At 37.9% G+C, this 18,397-nt stretch overlaps 1 protein-coding gene and 1 long non-coding RNA gene across 2 annotated transcripts; both read right to left on the reverse strand.

Moving 5' to 3' along the window:
• Positions 1–5,529: 5,529 nt before the first annotated feature.
• Positions 5,530–11,556, reverse strand: HENMT1 (HEN methyltransferase 1). Its single transcript, XM_005148080.1, has 6 exons — positions 11,440–11,556; positions 10,396–10,508; positions 9,435–9,569; positions 8,846–9,028; positions 7,801–7,978; positions 5,530–5,931 (listed from the first exon to the last, which is right to left on the reverse strand). The coding sequence occupies exons 1-6, from the start codon at positions 11,554–11,556 to the stop codon at positions 5,530–5,532; spliced, it is 1,128 nt and encodes a 375-aa protein (XP_005148137.1).
• Positions 11,557–15,501: 3,945 nt separating this feature from the next.
• Positions 15,502–18,345, reverse strand: LOC115946342 (uncharacterized). The gene is made up of 2 exons (XR_004080436.2): positions 18,291–18,345; positions 15,502–16,510 (listed from the first exon to the last, which is right to left on the reverse strand). It is a non-coding gene; the product is annotated as an uncharacterized lncRNA (long non-coding RNA).
• Positions 18,346–18,397: the final 52 nt, after the last annotated feature.

Here is an 18,397-nt window from a genome sequence, read left to right on the forward strand (position 1 = left end):
ATCTCTGGTCCACAAAGTATTTAACAGCACTGTTATTAGTACATAGTTATTTATCTGTCTCTCAGAGAGGAAAAGTAATATGTCAGTCTTACACAAATGAAAAATTTAAAGTGTGAGGCATAGCAGTGTTATTATTAAGCAGACTTCACAACTAACAGTATTTTGGGAAAGTGAGGGTACTCTATATAGGCCCTCCTGACAAATCATCCTCAGTCAAGTGTACAGACTTGGTACTACTTAACTTTTTATACAATTAGTATAACTTTGTAAATTACCTTATTTATCTAACATATTTATGTATGTATTTTCTCATCAGTGTATTCAAAATAACCAAGCCTTTTGGTACTGCAGTAAGCACCTGTTCTTATGTTAAAAAAAAAAATCTAGATTGGTGAAAATTGCAGCTAATTTTAATACCAGCTATTTGGCACTTGGATCAGTTCAATAATCAACACAGTGTATAGTATGGATTAAGAGAAGTAACCGTACCACATAAAACCAACTCCAGTCTCCACCATCTTTCAGTACAAAGGAGAAGACAATGTTTCCCAAATTTCAGCAGAACATCCCAGAATTTCTTTTGTAGTTGTTGTCTCTCTTTTGGTTTTTATGAATCAAAATGTTCCTTACAGAATATAATGCAAATTTCATCAGCAAACAAATCCTTCAGTTAAGGATCTCACAGTGGAGAGCTCTCCAGAAACAGAAAGTATATATGTATATACATAAAATATCAATAGCTGCTAGCCACCTTACTGAATACCAGCAGAGGCAAATATAACCGCTAAGGGTTTTATTACAATGCCTTGCTTTTCTTACCTCCATGTTTTCAGACTGCTTGAGTGACATTTATATTGTAAAGGAAATGTGTCATTTAGACACTGTTCTTTTTTAATTTGTAAGGAAAACATCTCGTGAATGAAAATAAGGCTATGCACCAATGTTGCATACACACATATGCCATATTATATATGTGCATAGATATGGCAATATGGCAATGGGAAAACCATTGTTGTGATATGGGAAAAGATTTTCCCTTACTACTACATAAAAAAAAAGGCAGAGACACGTAGTACTTCAAATACTGTCACTGAACACTTGAGTGGATTTTGTAGACATTCTGCCATGAGAAAACAAAGATTAGCATAGGACAAATTATTTTATGTAAATCTTGAAGCAAAATGAGTAGCTCTGCCTTCTCCCCACCCAACTTCTCATTCTGGCCTGCTCTCCTCTTCCCACTACAAGTTTCTGTGACAGATTACTTGATTCAATTCCCTGTGTGGCCTCACATCAGGATCTGCCAAGGGGAAAACACATCATAATATGCCTGTTAACATTTCTGTGGGACAGGCAGTTCCCATTGCTGCTTCCTTATTAAAAGCTAGAAAACAGCAACTAACTGTTTGGAGGTGTTTTTATGTGAAATCTCCAAGCAAATGCTAGCAAACCTTTGCTCGACTACAGAATTGTATGTATAAGTAAAAAGTCCTAACAACTAACCATTATGAGTTAGTTACATAAATTCCAGTTGTAACTGTACGATACAAACCTCACTTACCAATAAAAAGATAACAAGCATGGAATAGAGCCTAAAACCATGAAAACCCATGGCCAGCGGGACAGTGATTCGGAGAAAACTCCATGAACAAACTCGCCAACAGAGTTTCAAGTTGACAAGCAGGTATTCTTTATTGCGGCGCCGGGAGACACAGGGGATAGCTCCTCCTAACGTGTGTCCCCGTTTTGCTCTACAGGTCATCCTTATATGGTCACTGGGAATATTACATCACTTCCAGAAAGTTTCCCGCATTCATACAAAAATGTGATGGTGGTCTTTAAGGGTCATTTACTTTTCCCAGCGTAATTAACATTACAGACATAGCAATCATCCTGTCCTTGTACTTACCAGCTAGTTTAAGTGCTCCCATCCTGGCCATCAACTAGTCCCAGATACTCCCCACTCCCAGGTCCTGTTCTTCCATTCTGCTTTTCTCACACCTTTTGTACTAAGGTTCTGAGGACCTGAAACTATGACAACTACCTTCAGGCACCACAGTTATTTTCCATTACAAAGCCATCAAACTTATCATTACTTAGAACTGATTACATTTTTGTGCTTTTGTGACTCCTTATATCAACAGAAACACTTCAGAGGTTCTTCAGCTGCCAGATCCACATTTGAGAAATCTCTGGCAGAGACAGACAATTAAATATTCTAGCTCTCTCCACTAGGCTGCAGGGGTTTATTTATTCAAATAAGTGAAGCAGTATTTTTAGGATTTATTTATACCACTTCCTCACTTTGTTATTAATTTAAAACAGTGATCAGAAACATTCTGTCCAGCTATTCTGACCTATTGACTTGCTCAATAACCTATCAAGTTATAACCCTTATACTCAGGGTACTGCACTATATTTTTGGTTTTGTGTGATCTGGGATTACTTCTGGGTTTTTTGGGGGGTGGGGAATGGTGTGGTTTTGTTTGCTTGGGTTGTTTTACTTTGTGGGGTTTGTTGTTTGTTTTTGTGGTAGTGGTGGGTTTATTTTTATTCTACTTTATTTGGATTTTAAAGTTTTGAAAAACCTAAGGTTGACCTGTGTTGAGATGTGTGTGCCATCTCCTGGTCAGTGATTTTGTCACATGCATTCTAAAACATTTCATCTTCATTACCTTCCTTTCAGCATGCTCATTTGAAACATCAGAATTTACCTTTTGTCAGTTTCAAACTGCAAGTTGAAGTAGGATACAATAAGTACTGTGTTTATTCACAAATATGGATAACAGTTTAATCAAAAGACCAACCTGACAATGAAGAGCTATGCACAGTGAATCCTTTGAAAGGGTTTAACTGTTCCTAAAAAGACTGCTCAGTCCTTTAACAAAAAACTTACTTAACATTGATTTAAGCCAGTGGAAACCTGGTAGGCTAACACAAAATAGTTTATTTCAATAAAAATCAGCTATCTCAAATGTTTATTCTCTAAATAATGCTTTTGTATATGCTATGTAACAGCTTCTTCAGTTTCAGTACACACAGGTATACTAACAAACACTGAGCACATGAGGCCAAACATCTGGAGTCTGACTTTAAATATTCCCCAGAAAAGGCATAAGCAAGAATGTTAAAGATTGGCATTTGCTACAGCTATCATTAAAAACTAAACTGACAAGCAGAACAGGACCCATGAACTGGATTACTGTTTAGGCCCCTTCACATTAGTCTACCAAATATTCACATAAACCATTTTCCAAGTGTAGCTACAAAGAGGGTCCACTGTATTGTGGAAAACCAAGCAGATATTTGTATGCAGTTTTGTCTGCATACACAGGACAGTCCTGTAGTTAGATATTACCCAAATGCAAAATTCAAAGCAAGTATCATTCCACATCTTATAGAAGAGGAGCATCTTTTTTCCTTATTTTGAAGCGATCAATCATGCTATAAAGTACACTAAACACAGACTGTTTCAAGAAGCAACACAGGAAGAAGTATGGTTGTAAAAAAAAAAAAAAAAAAAAAAAGTCTTTTAACTATAATAAACCATAAAGTGAACTGCAGAGATCTCTTCTCATAACAAACCAATGCAACTCTCAAGCAGCTATGCATATTAGTGTCCTAAGAATATTTACCAATTTTGAATTTTACATGTTTTAACATACCAACTACATCAAGTTACAAGTTCATATCATAATGTAAAAAAAAGTAATCCCATTCTAAATCTTGTATTAAAGATTAATTTTTAAAAATCTAAAGTTATTTTTTCATAACAGCTGTCCAAATGGCACTCAGAAGGGAAGGAGCAAGAGATGGGGTGCGCATCTTCGGTGGAGCGGAGACTCTCCAGCACACCCAGCGCTATTTTTTATCTGCTATCGCTTGCTCAATTTTATAAATTTATAAATTTGCATTTTAAAACGAGATTGGCTCACTCATTGATAACATAATGGATGTACCTCAACTGCTGAAAATTTCATTCCTGGCACATGCACCCTTCTTGCTTTTTAACTAGGGGAGATTTATCATTAGTCAATAGTAAAGTCATTTCTCATTTACACATACTAGCGCTATCAGGTCTATCCTTGCTTCTTACACTAAGCAACCGTTTCTGAGTCATTTAGTATTACAGAGCATTGCAGATCTTTCCCTGATTCTCAGCCTATTACAGATTCTGTACCATTTCTCAATTCAGAGAATTACAGGTGCCTTTTTCCTTTATGTCTAACCTTTTCCTTAATAATGTCAAGGAAATTAAAAAACTGAGAAGGTAGAATGTACTTATACTCAAGAAACAGTCAGCCCTTACATGGAATTTTTGTTTTCAGGAAGTTGTGAAACTTGCACATTTCATAAACATGGAATCCGTTCTGATAACACTAGCTTATCCAAAGCTGCCAATACCATTGTGAAGCATGCACAAAATGAGGCCTTTTAGTTAACCATCTCCTCACTTGTAGGAAATACTAAACCGAGGTATTAAAATCACTGGTGAAAAAGTCTGGGTATGCAAAGAAGTTTAAGAACTGCAGTGCTTTAATTCCTATATGAAAAAGCCAATCTTAGGAAGACACAAATTTTGAAGGATGCACAAGTCCATCATCGAACATTTGCTCACTGTGTATATTACCTATGCAGTTTGGCTCTTCTTAATTCATCTTAGCCAAGCCAGTAAGCTCAACTATTTCTAACATGTCTGCCTTTCAAGTCTGCTGAATGTATTAACACTTTTTTAGACAACAGCTACAGGAGGAAATAGAAAATTTTTCCAAGTGCAAAGGGGCCAAGTCAGCATTCACAGTGACAGAACTTCTTGGGGTTTTTTTTTGTTTTCTTTTTAAACAAAGTAGTCAAAGATACTGGTTTCAAATTAATTAATTTCAGCTTCTGGAAAGTTACATGATGCAAGTTATTTCCCAAGGTGCAGTTACTAAGAAACTGGATAAACCAACAGGGCTAAATCTACCTTTTATTCCTACTTTACATCCAGCATCATGGCACTCTTCCCAAGTATGCAGTTTACTGAACAAAAAGCATTTGCAGAATATTGCATTTTATCAGAACAATATCTGGTTTTAACAAAGGCCAAGTATTGGCTCATCTTGAAAGAGGCATCTAAATATTCTATCCTATTCAGGAAAAACTTGTCTTAAACCTACAGACTTGTGTTATTCAGTACAACAAAATTGTGTTGTTAACTATCCTTGGAACTAACAAAAGATTATCAAAAACAACCTAGTCATGACAGCTGCAATACGATAATAGAAAACAAGGAGAAATGCTTAAATTTTTCTTCACTGGAATTAATTCCCCGATTTTAGCCTGATACTCTACTTCAAAACCTTATGAGTTACTGTGATCTTTCTCAGAAGCACTCATCTTCACTAAATGAGAGAGTTGCTGATGGATGAACACTGGAAAGTTTATAAAAGATTTTTTGGTTCTAGTTCATATACAAAACACATTATTACATTGATAGTTAAAAAAAAATCTTCCATTATTTTAACAATTTCATGACAAGTTCGTGATCTAACTATCTTCAGGTTCAGTATTGAGTATCACAGCAGAGCTATCACTGCTCAATGTAACCTGGCCAGCAACAAGCTTGCTTAACTTCTCATAGGTACCACAAAGCCGATTCACTCTGGGAAAAGAGAAGATTGTTGTAAGAGGTATATAAACCACATTTCCACTGACAAATGATTCCTTGCTTTTTTCAACAGCCAGTTTTCCAATATCTGAGAAGCAGTTCACTGAAGGTTGGAATTTGGATTTTCTCTCAGTAGGATCATCATTATACTCTCCGTGTTCCAACATTAAACGGTTCAGCAGAATTTCCTTAATGATTTGTGCTGTGGAAATAACTTCTCTAACCACTGCATTCTGCAGGTACTTCTCATCCTTAAGACTTGGATACACTGCTTTGAAGACCTTCATAGCACACAACAACACAGAGAATAATATTTGCTTGTCAAAAAGAGCTTCTAAAATATGAACATGATTTTTAAGTCAATCCTATTTTGCTTACTACTTTAAACATCTTCAGATAACAGAAAAACTAGACAATATGACTTTATGTATTACAACTACAATGGCAATTAGGTTAACAGAACTTAAAAAAAAATCAGGCTCATATCTTCAATCTATATTTGTAGATTAGGCAAGGTGAAAACCTGCAATTATTCAATTCTTTTTAATCATTCTCTTCTTTTCCACAGTGCTTATCCTAAGGCTCTGGTGACAGTTCCACATCTACAGATTCTAAACTACTTCTGAACTGTCATCTGGAAACCAGGACTGCAGCTATGTCTTTCATTCTGCTTCCAGAGTAAAACATTAAATATGCTCTCACAGATGCAAAAATGACTAAAAAAAAAACCACCTCTAACATCAAAATCTGTGAACTTGTACTGCGTTTTACACTGAGATTAACTCCAAGGCAATTAAGGAAACTAAGCAATCTCATTCCCATTAGTTTACTAGGAAGTGCCTTATACCAACACACAACCACTGAAGCTCCAGAGTCTAGAACTATGTCCTCTTACTTTCTGATTACTTCTTGAAATGTTAACATGAATTACTTAAATAAAAATTAATTTGGTACTAGAGATTTGATCATATAAAAGTCTTCTTTAAACTTAAGGGACAATGATGTCAAAACTCCCTCCGTAATGACAATATAATAAAACCAATTTCTAGTACATGTCAGTCACCTAGACATATATTAAAGTCTGATGAACATTACAGACCACTTGATTCTATTAAGGGCAGTAGATGACAGGTAAAATATCAAATGTACAGATTGTCTTCATAGCTTGGAAACTACTAACAGACATTCACCTATCTTCATATTTCACTTCAGGTCACAAGTCACTTGAATATACATATGTCTCTTTAAATAAAGTGAAATACTAGAATATGTTCACTGAACAAGCAATTTAAGGCCTTCGAAAACTAAAGTAAAAAAAAAAACCCAACGAAACAAATCACTATACTTGGCTTTTCGCATTGTTACTTCACGTTATCTCTGAAAAAGAAAAAATTACCTTTGATTTATACCACATGGCACTTAGATGCATTGTGCTTTGTTGGTGTGACACACTGCAACACACAGCAGAGGACTATACACAAAAAAATTACCTCATGTTATCTAAAGTTAAAGCCATTTAGCACTAAATACCAAAAAAGTTTCATGCATACAATCAGAGAACAGGTTTGTTGCAAAGATCCTATGCCTCTACAAAAACTCCGAACTCTCTACCTGAACACAGAGAATAGGGTGTAACATCACATGCTAACAAGTATTTCAAACCACACAAAATAGGTCCTGTCAATCTATTATCTGGGAAATGCCTTCTTTCTCATAATATAGCTGAGAAGACTATTCATTTTTTGCAAAACATACACCACTAGAAATGCTTTTTCTATACTTTTTATTTTTTATGTATCTAAAAAATACAACCTGTTAACACCAACAACCACATGACAAAAGAAAATGATTAGAGGGAAAATTATAACTGTCATAGAATGCCTGGAGGAAAAAGAATTTTCATTCTAAGGATATCATTATGTTAATGTAAGAAAGATCATCCATATTGCTATTTAGCAAATAACCTAAAACCGTAAGGCCTTTATAAAACTAGAAACACAAACCATACTTGAGACTTTTGATTTGACTGTATGTGTTAATCAGAGCTAAAATTGGATAGTAGCAGTAGTCCACAGTAAGAAGACCTTTACAGCCAGGTCATACAGTTTTAGCTTTTATTCACCCTTCTAAAGGAAGAAAATGATACTTACTGTTTTGTAAACTGCTTCAGTGGGTTTCTCAGACTGAGTGGATACACTGGTTTGAGGATATTTTTTAACAAACACACCTATCTGAGTACAAAACCCAACATTCTCCATTCCTCTTGGTGGGTGCCCCACACCAGTAAATTCCACCGAGTAACCATAGCATTTAGCAGTCTCTAGAGCCCTAAGAAACATAAAACATTCCAGTCACACTAAACATTCATCCTTTAATGTCATAATGATGCATTCTCTAACAAAAGCAAGACCCTGAGCCTGTGAATGCTTGAAGAGACTTTTTTAGGCAATGCTCACGTGCCTGAGGATAAGCACTGTCAAAATTTGCTGAATCAGAGCTGTAGTCATATGCCTACCCCAGCCTGACTCATTTATTATTGGTAATTTAGGCAACCAAACATGACTTATTTCTCAAGTATTTGCATAGAATATGCATGTTCACAGCTACTTACTGTCTGCACTGCAAGTGAGATAAAACCTACCAATTTTAGAGAACTATTTGAAAAGAACTCTTAAAAAACATACACACCACAAGAGACCAATTGATAGATAAGAAAAGTAAGGTTTGTTGCAAATATACAAAGAATGAACTCTACCTAATCAAGGTTTCTACAGTGTACATGACACCTAAATGAAAACCAATCTTCTAGTACTGCACATTAGCCAGTGTGAAAAAAATTATGGGGCAGGAAACTAAAATAGAAAAAACAGTAAACTAATTTAATATCCCATGTATTTCAAAGTACATTGAAATACTTATTTCACAGAGTTTTTGTTGTTTGCAACTCAAAAACACAGCTCCTTCAGCAGTATCAATATTTTTTAATTCACACTCATGCAGAAGTAGAACCTAAATTTACTTTAGATTGTCTAAGTGGTCTCTAAGGTATTCATCCCTTGGCTAATAAGGGTTAGGGTTAGGGAAAGTCCACTGACACCAAACCACATACACAAACCATCTGAAAATGCATAGTTATTCCTTTCTGACAGTACTGAACACTCAAAGCTGTCTGGCTGTGATGTTCAGTACACTTACCAGCTTTGAAACTGCAATTGGGTCCATTCAAATTTGTGGTCTTGATTTCTGAATAACTTCACTCCTGGAAGCAAAGGGTTGAATTCAGAATTTGGAGTACTGATAACAACCCTGCTTGGAGCCATGAAACCAAACACCACTTCAGGAAACTTCTTTAGTTCTGATTCTTCCAGGTGCTCTATTCTGTAAAGGATAAGTTTATGTATGTGTTTAAGAACACCCTACTATATCTTACTCTTCTTAATATCCAGTAAAAAAATCCTCTAAAACTGTATCTGTACCTTGGAGTTATAAGCCTAGCACTGCAATACTGGCATTGGCACCATGGCTGAGTGGCAGCTTAGAGGTTTTTGTCTGTGACAATTTCCTCCTGTATTTTGTACTTTTCCCATCAATATCCTTTTTCTGCCATTAAGGCAGCACCACGTCAGTTTCTTAGTATGCTTAATTTAAGCACAAGTTAGAAGATTACATACTCTGCTACTCTCTTCACTGTAATGTTTGATCAACTCTGTTTCTAGTACAGACAGAATTCCAAATTGGGCCCTAATGAACTTGGAAAAACAAAGTATGTTGGCTTAATACTCACAGTTCAATGCATGTTACCAAGTCAAAACCAAGCATGCAAGGATCTTTATGGGCAACTGAACCATGATGCAAGGTAACAGTTAGGGATCCTTCACGTGGCTGCAAATAATCAACAGGGAGAGGAGACAATCTATGCCTACAAAAGTATTGAAAATACAATGTTACAGAAAGGACCTTAGGGCAAGATAAATTGTGCATGTAACTGAACCAGCTAAGCCCCTACAAAGATCCCTCATGAATCTCAAAGGTTAACTATTTTACAGGGATTTATAAAAAGTAAAAAAGCTTTCCAATACAAACACTTTTTATGACTACCTACAGAGACAGAAAGAGCAATGGGGTTAATCCAGCAGCTGTCCTTTAATCTACAAAACTTACTACTGTACTCTCAAGCCATTTGGAAAGATGCTTGTAATTCTTATAGCAGCTCAGCTCTAGAATTAGTTTAGAGGAATTTTGGGGAAATTATTAGGCAATCATATTGACTTATTTTTCCCAAATAAAAACAACTAAAATACATGTGCAAATTTCATTCTGAAATATTGCGTCAGACAAAACACACAAACATGAAATGTAATACCCCACAGTCCTGGGTAATGGTTGGACTTCATTATCTTAAAGGTCTTTTGTAACATAGCTGATTCTACAATTCCATAGTACTCATACAAAGTGTAAATTTGTAAAGTACCTCCACAAATGCTGTATTTCCCAGGTGTACACAATAGACCTTCAGGGCCATTCCATGACTTGGATCTTTGCCACATGAGGTGATGTTAAGCACATCTACAACCAGGTGCATGGACACAGATGCAGTGTCACTAACAACAATGAACAGCTCTTCATTTGCCAATCTGGAATTTCCGTATTTACCCTTATTTTGAATTTCTTTACAAGAAACAACGTAACATATGACTAGGTCAAGCCAAATACAAACCTTAAATTAACAAAATGCAAGAGCTTACATTTTCTCTTTCATTACACTTCCACAGATATCTACCCCAGCTAACACTTCAATACAACCGCAGAATTTCAGCATACAAAGAAGCTTACAGTCAGCACATCCTAAATCTGCCACCTGTAAATTAGATATTAAACAACGTGTCAATGCTGCACATTTACAAATAATTTCACCTTGCACAACAGATTTCATTTGTTTCAAAATAACTTTTTAATGATAAAATGAAGCATTTCAAATTCATAACCATAATGCACAGTTGCAAGCAGGATAGATGTGGATTTGACATTTCTTTGAAGATCCTACAAGATACTTTAAATGCATTAACTTTCTGTTTTTACAGCTATAAACAAGTACACACAGAACATTCCACTGACTCTGAAGAATGTCTTTCACATAAGTAATGATAAGTTATTGTTTTAAATATGAAAGCTGTAGCAATTTTCATGTTCACAACTGCTTTTCACTGGACTGCTCTCCATCCAAACCACTGTGAATACAAACCAAACCCCACTGTTCTCTCTCAGTCCAAAGTCCAGGTTGGAGGGCTCAGCTGTCAATGAATAAGTCATTAGTTGTTTCTATTCCACCTACCTCTAACCCTGTAGGTAAACAGAAAGTTTACACATACACAACATTTTAAACCCCAAGTCAGAAAATTCAAACACTTAAACACAAATGCAACACTCCTGATTATTACAGATCTCAGTGCAGATCTCAGTGCCATGACCTCTATCTCTGTGAGTACATAAATGCACTGCTACAGCATTTCTCATAAATTTCTTGCATGCTCCCTAAGACATTAACACAATTTTCAGACCTAAACCTGAAGACAGAGGTATTCTGCAACTTCCTGCATTTTTAGAGGAGGGACATGCTAGAAAAGAGCAGACAATACACCACATCATGTATATCGTTTAACTTACTTAAATATTCAAACTGAGTATCACAACAACAGCCATGTGGGGCATGAGAGTTATTACCTAAATACCTAATGTCTTTTTTTTTTTTTGCCTTCAATTTCTAACATAAAAAGACAAAACATACTAACCTTCTTAGGTTTGTATTTCCCCACTAAATCTTTAACAAACTGGTAGCGTTGTCTGTACAAAGGAGGTGTAAATTTAGTAAATCCTGTAAACTTTTCTTCCTTAAAGTTCTTATCCATAATATTTTCCTAATACTGAAATAGAAAGGTAACACTTATCTTTCAGATTACTTTATAACATATGAAATTACAACTGGCTGTTTTCAGCAGTCAATGCACAATTAAGCAGAGGTAGACCTGCTCCTAGTTCTATCCAGAAAATTTCAAAAACAGCATTTAGCAAGATTAGCCACTAAATGCTCCCTCTACATATAATGCAGATAGCCTTTTAATAAACGATTAGATACATATATGCAATCATTAAAGAATGTTACATAATTTATCACTCCCCATCCAGCATACCTACATAGTGTTTATACAACTACTGCTTATTTCATCTTCCTTAGCTCCTCTGGCAGAAGAGGAAAAATGGGTAATTTCTCACTGAGATGCCTGCTTTCTTGCCTCTCACCTATTATTTTATCTTACAACTTAAATGACTTTGTATCTAGAATTGTGCACACACAGCTCAATACAATTTCTACAATGAAAGAACAAGCAGGAAATACCTGATTAACCACTATATAGTGCAAAAAGAAATGCCCTGCTGGGCCTCAGCTTTAGATTTGCTGTGAGCTAAATCTTGTTATGTGTGCCTGTATTCTATAAGTAAACTAACATAATCCAACACAGCATTAAGAGGCACAGCCATTAGTGCAATTCTAACTACCACACCTTTTACTAAAAACTACACTTCAGCGCAAATACTTAAGAAGAAATATCCCCACTAAACTTAAAAACAAGGCCCTAATGAATGACGACTGAGCTCCCACAGGAACCGCATTAAGTAAAAGGTCGTGGGCACATAACTCCCCAGCACCAAAAGCTGCAACCTCAGCTTACTACCGGCTCTAAAGGGCACCAGGCTGAGGCAATCAAAGCAGCCAGGCTGAGCCTGTGGACAATCTGAACGCACTATAGGATCTTATATGCGTAAGTGTAGATCTATTTTACATATACATATATATTTATGAAAAGCAGAAGCGGTCTTAGTGCTCGGGACAATCACACGTCTCCCCAGGAGCAAAACCAGCCTGCTGAGGAGCGAGCTCGGAAGCACCCACCTTCAGGGCCCCGCAGGCTGCGCCCTGGCCCTTCCCAGACTCTGCACAAGCCCGACCACGGCTACCCCAGACCTCGCCAGTGCTGCCTCAGGGCAGCCACACCAGCCCGGCCCTGGCCCTCCTGTTTCCCCAAAGGGCCGTCCTCCGCAGTGCCCGCGACGTGTACAGCGGAGCGCAGCTGGCCTTCTCAGGCCTCTCGAGAGTTTGCCTCTCAATCCCTACCCTTGGGCTCCCCCGCAGCCCTCCCTCCATTTTCTCTCCTTAGGGCTGACCTCGAGCGAGCAAGCAACCACCTCCCCTGCGAAAAGAGCCCACGGGAGCTGAGAACGGGCCCTCACCAGAGCACCTAAGGAGCAGGGGCCGCCTATGTGGAAGCCTTCCACCCCGTGCGGGTTATAGCAGTCCCACCTACTCCTTCAGGCAGAAGCGCTTCGACCCTCCGTGGTCGGCAGGAGCGCTAGGAAACTGCTATCTTTCAACAGGAAGCTAGGCGTTCCCACCCCGAGCTACACCTCACCAAAGCAACGCGGCAAAACCTCTATTTACCTCTTTTAATGTAGGGTGATGTTCTCTGACGTTTAACGGAACAGGAGCACAAGTGTGATGAACAGCTGAGGGAACTGGGGTTGTTTAGTCTGGAGAAAAGAAGGCTCAGGGGGGATCTTACCCCCCTCTACAGCTACCTGAAAGGTTTTAGTGAGGTGGAGGCTGGTCTCTTCTCCCAAGTAACAAGTGATAGGACAAGAAATAACGGCCTCAAGCTGCACCAGGGGAGGTTTAGATTGGGTATTAGGCACGATTTCTTCAAAGAGACAGTGCTCAGGCACTGGAACAGGCTGCCTAGGGAAGTTGTGGAATCAGCGTCCCTGGAAGTGTTCCAGAACTGTGTAAATGAAGCCTTTAGTGACACAGTTTAGTTGTGGACTCGGCAGTTCTGGAGTAGAGACTGGACTTGATTTTAAAGGTCTTTTCCAACCTGGATGATTTTATGATTACCAACACATGGGCATCCACCTACTGTATTTATCTTTGCCTGTGCCAGCTTCTCTTAGTGTAATTACAAGGTGATTAGGAGTGGTGGTGGTCACTAAGTTTTATACTAAAAAGGCAAAAATTCCCCTACTGCTCGTGCTGGTACTGCCAGGTGCTGTATGCCTCAGTACAGCTCCTGTGCTTGCAGATGGATTTATTACTCTCCATAATGGAAACTTCGCGCATTGCAGGGATGGTGACAGGAAGTCACTGTCCTGCCAAGGTCAGTGAGGTAGACTACAGACAACCCAAAGCAAATCAATGTATTCTGCAGCAATTTATGGAGTATTTTCCACACATGAGCAGGATTTGTCCCTCAAAGAGCAAGCAGCTGTGTGGATGAACAGTGAAACCAGGAAGGAAAACATGGAGCTGTATTGCTGGTTACTTTTTCTGTTCACAAGTATGTAAAGCATTTTACTAATCACAGGGTGAGGCTGCTATATAAAAAGAGTTGTGCATCAACTTTGTTAGAGATTTAAGGAAGGAGTTGGTGAGTGGGAGTGAGGGCAGAGAAAATTTGTTAACTAAATTAGGTCATCTTTCAATGGTTTTTGGTTTAGCTTTAGGAAATACTGAAAGTGTTTATACTGAAACCTGCCTGTGATGGTTTAAGCTTGACTCGTTTCATGCTGTAAGTTTCGCAGGATGTGGTCCACAAAGAGCATATATATAGTAACAAACAGCAGTCTACCTATCTTGTTTACTTAATAGCTAGAAAATATATGTAAGTGCATTTGCAAGCTGGTAATCCAGCCACTTTCAATTTGTTCAAGATACTAGAATTTCATTCTGTTTGAAGTTGTTTTTAGGTTTTGGAATACAACAGCTGTTTTCTTTATATTAAATTTCATTTATGAGTAGTAGAAATAAGGCACCACCTATACAATTTCACAGTTGGGATCTTTTTCTGTTACAACAGTGAAGTGCTAACAACAGTGTATGAGGCAGCCTATGAGTTGCTATTTCAGTGGGAGTTTGGCTTGCAAACAGGGTTTAAATAAGTAAAGATCAGTAATGTTACAACATCTATAGAGCAAATATCTTTTCGAGTTTATATGTAACATCTGGTCAATTACTTTTGCAGGATTTTTCCTCAACAGGCTTTAAAGGTGTGCATGACCCAATTTGGCTGTCAGCAGAAACTCTGTGTAGAGAATAATTCCCATTAAATGCCTTTGAGTAGTCTAGTAAATTGATTTTAACTTTTTAATCAGGTCCTTGCTTTTTAGCAAAGAAAATAAACTGTTATTGAACTAAGGCTATGAATACCTTGCACAAGGAAAGAAAAGATAGGTTCAAGTCTCTTTGTTTTATAACTCAGTTGTTCTTTTTGTCTGAATCACAATTTAATCCTGAACATTTAGTACTTGTGTTTTAATTAGACAATCCATAAACTGTGGATAATATTTGTATCTCAGAGAGATACTGTAAAGTTTATTAATAGAAGTCTTTAATGTCCTGGCTTAAAATGCTATCGATTTTGGTACCTTGTAAAATTCTACTCATAATTCAATATGACATTATTAAAAGAAAAAAAACCCAAAAAACAGGGAAAGAACAGTAGTGAAGTTACATTATACAGTAAAAGTAAATTTACAGCAAATTGTGAATTCACGCAATTTCCTTTGTAAGACTTCACCCCAAAAATGTACTACTGTAAGTAAAACCTTCGGTATTATCAGATGTTTAATTCTCCATTATCAAACAATGTAGTCATAGAAATCTCTTTTTTATTTGTTTTGTATTGCATGGCAAAATTGACCAGAGATCCCACCTTTTGAAGACTGGCAACATGAAAGAAATAGCCCTATTAGTAGTTTTAAACTGCACAATCTGCTTTGACATCAGGGAATCTGATCTTGCTTGAAAAAAAAAAAAAAAAAGAAAAAAATTGTGATTATTCCTTGTAAAATTTTTGTATTCTCTCACAAAAAAAAGGAAATATTTAGTATGTCTAAAGCCTGTTTTGGTCCATCGTGTCACACATGTCCATCCTTCATGTGGTCGTATATCTACTTAAGTCTCACGACATCATAGAATAATTTCTGCTGGGAGGGACCTTTAGATGTTATCTAGTGCACCCCCTGCTCAAACAAGGTCCAAGTTGATGAGGTTTCTCAGAAACTTCAGCTCAAAGGTATTTCTAAGATTACAATCTGTAAATTCAAACTGAAAGTTCTGGTTGTATTTAGTTAAGTATGTCCACAAATTAAGCAAGCTATTTTTAGAGAAGCCTGTTACTTTTGTACCACATGAAGAACAAAAAATACATGACTATAGTGGAATAAAAGCATCTCACTGTAGAAAGTCATGAATCAAGAAATCCTAAACTGCTAAAACTTATCCTTCAGTGTTTGGGATGAGAAAGAGAACTGTATGCAATTCCTGGACTTTCCCTTTGAAGCTGAAGTGCACATATTTAAATGTGATAGCAGAAGGCATCTAATGCAGCACTACTGCTAGAAGACACTACACTGATATTTGACAGAAAAATACATGCAGCAATACTGCTTAACCTATAACTCAAGAGCTAACAAGCATTCCTCTCGCACCAGATTCAGAGGATGTTCAGTGACTAGGTGCCAATAGTTTTCTCCTCAGATTCAACTAACAGAGTAGGCCTGTTTGAGAAAATTCAGAATTTATCTGTTGAATGAGAAGGGAGCCTAGGCTCTTGCATAAAGAACCATCCTCTTTTTTTACTGTTATATATATAGTTCTTTGCAGTCCTCCTTGTTCATGTGTATGTTTGTTTTGTTTTGGCTCTGTTCTGTATAAAGACCAGCTGGGATGCTTGAGGAAAGAAAATCTCATTTTCAGCAAACGGTTTCCTGGTTTGCAGCTGTAAAGGTTTCAGCATCACCACCAAAAAGGATCTGCATAAGAAGAACAAAAATGTCATACAGAGGAAGACCACTTGAGGTTTGAACTGTACTGACTAAATATTCCAACAACAAAAGATAAACATGAAAACACAATTTGGGTAACAGTTACAACAGAAATATAGGCTGTCTTGAAGTGATTACAGAAGACATTAAGGAAGTGCTCAGAGTCAAGGATACCCTGAAAAACCATACCAGAACCACTCAAAGTCACTACTGTAGCTAGCTGAATCCAGAGCAAGATTACCTCACTGCTACAGCACTTCCTTAGAATTAATTTTGTGATTAGTTCTTTCATTTCACGAGATTGTTAAACGGATGTTTGCTGCCTCAAGATGGTAAAGTCCTGTGCTAATAAATGGTTTTATTAATATCTTTGGGGCAAGGAGGCCAAAGGGAGGCTGGAGAAGTTATTCCTAGAAAAGGGGAGTGCTTTTCTAAGCTAAATGAAGAGCTTAGATAGCATAGAGTTTAGGGAAACTGGTAACTGTCAAACGGCCCTGATAAGAACGCTTTTCTGCTACAGTACCAGCTCTAAGATATGTTAAAGGGACAGATTAATGAAGATGAGTCACTGTTTCTCAGGTTTTCAACTTGTAATGAAGAGTGAAGATGTTCTATTTAGAAGGTTTTCGACATTACACTTATACTCTTATTTACAAGGAGGTAAATACTGCTGGAAGTACTTAAATTCGAATACACCTGCTTTTCAAATTCAAAATATAAATAAGTTTTAAATAGTATACAATTAGAGATGCTACTTCCACAGATGCTTCCAAACCAACTTAACCCTGCATCCCTTTCTTTTGTGCTGAGCAATGCAAAGCCCTTCTCTCTGTGTACAATGTATTTTGTCCTACTATGCCTAGGTTGCTATCACTTTGGTGGACTTTCAGTTATTTTATTGAACATTAATTCCATGTTCAGAATCTCTTGGCAGCTCCTGTACATTCAGTCTCCCTTTTGTACTTCTGATTAAAGCTTAATATAAAAGTTTACTAGTTTTTTAATTATTATTATTATTTTGCTTTTTCAAAATAGTGTGCAGTTAAAAACCTGCTGGAAAACTTTTGAGTAATGAGTTAAACGTAACCTCGACATATTTATGTTTCAGGCAAACCTGAAGGAGTTTGTATTTTGTTTCCTGTTAGCATTTAACAGTTATTTCCTTAAATCTTAGTGCTTTCAAATGCGTTAACCTAATTCTCATTGTTCCGAGTCTGTATGCAGTATTACTCATTTTCAAAGATGTTCAGCTTGAATTCAGCAGCACAGTTTGTTTTTTTTTTTGTGTATGACAAACCCTCAGGAGCTGCTCTGCCTGCTGGGGGAGCAGGCCTCATAGCCAACGCTAGTTTTAGCGCGCCAGCTTTGCTGTACCCTGACGCAGATACACGCTTCTTCCCCCGAGATCCCTACAAGCTCGACGTCTTTGTCCTTCTTTGTTAGCGCCGCCGGTGCTCGCTCCCCTGCTGTGCCCTGCCCTCGTTACCAACGCCAGCGCGTCCGATGAGCCCCACTACCGCCTTAGCTATATGTCTAGCATGGCCCGAGGCGTTCCCGTGACGACAGCTGTCCAACCCCCGCGCGCTCTGCTCGGCAGGGCCCTCCTCGCCCGAAAGAACCACGGCCTGGCCGTTAGCGAGCCTCGGGCAAAGGACAGCGCGATCCCCGCGACACAAACACGAGAAGGTAAAGCTGGCGACAAGTCTCGCCTCCCAGCCACATGAGAAGCCGGCGGGTGAAAAAGAGAAAGACCCGTGAGGCCACACACCGGGAAAGGACCGGAGCCAGGTGGGCATTCTCCCACTCAGCGCAGCCACGCTCCCCCGCGGGGATTGGCAGGCTCGGCCCCGGAAGTTGTTTTCGTCACTTCCGTGG

This window comes from Melopsittacus undulatus, chromosome 6, assembly GCF_012275295.1.
Source record: "Melopsittacus undulatus isolate bMelUnd1 chromosome 6, bMelUnd1.mat.Z, whole genome shotgun sequence".
NCBI lineage: Eukaryota > Metazoa > Chordata > Aves > Psittaciformes > Psittaculidae > Melopsittacus > Melopsittacus undulatus.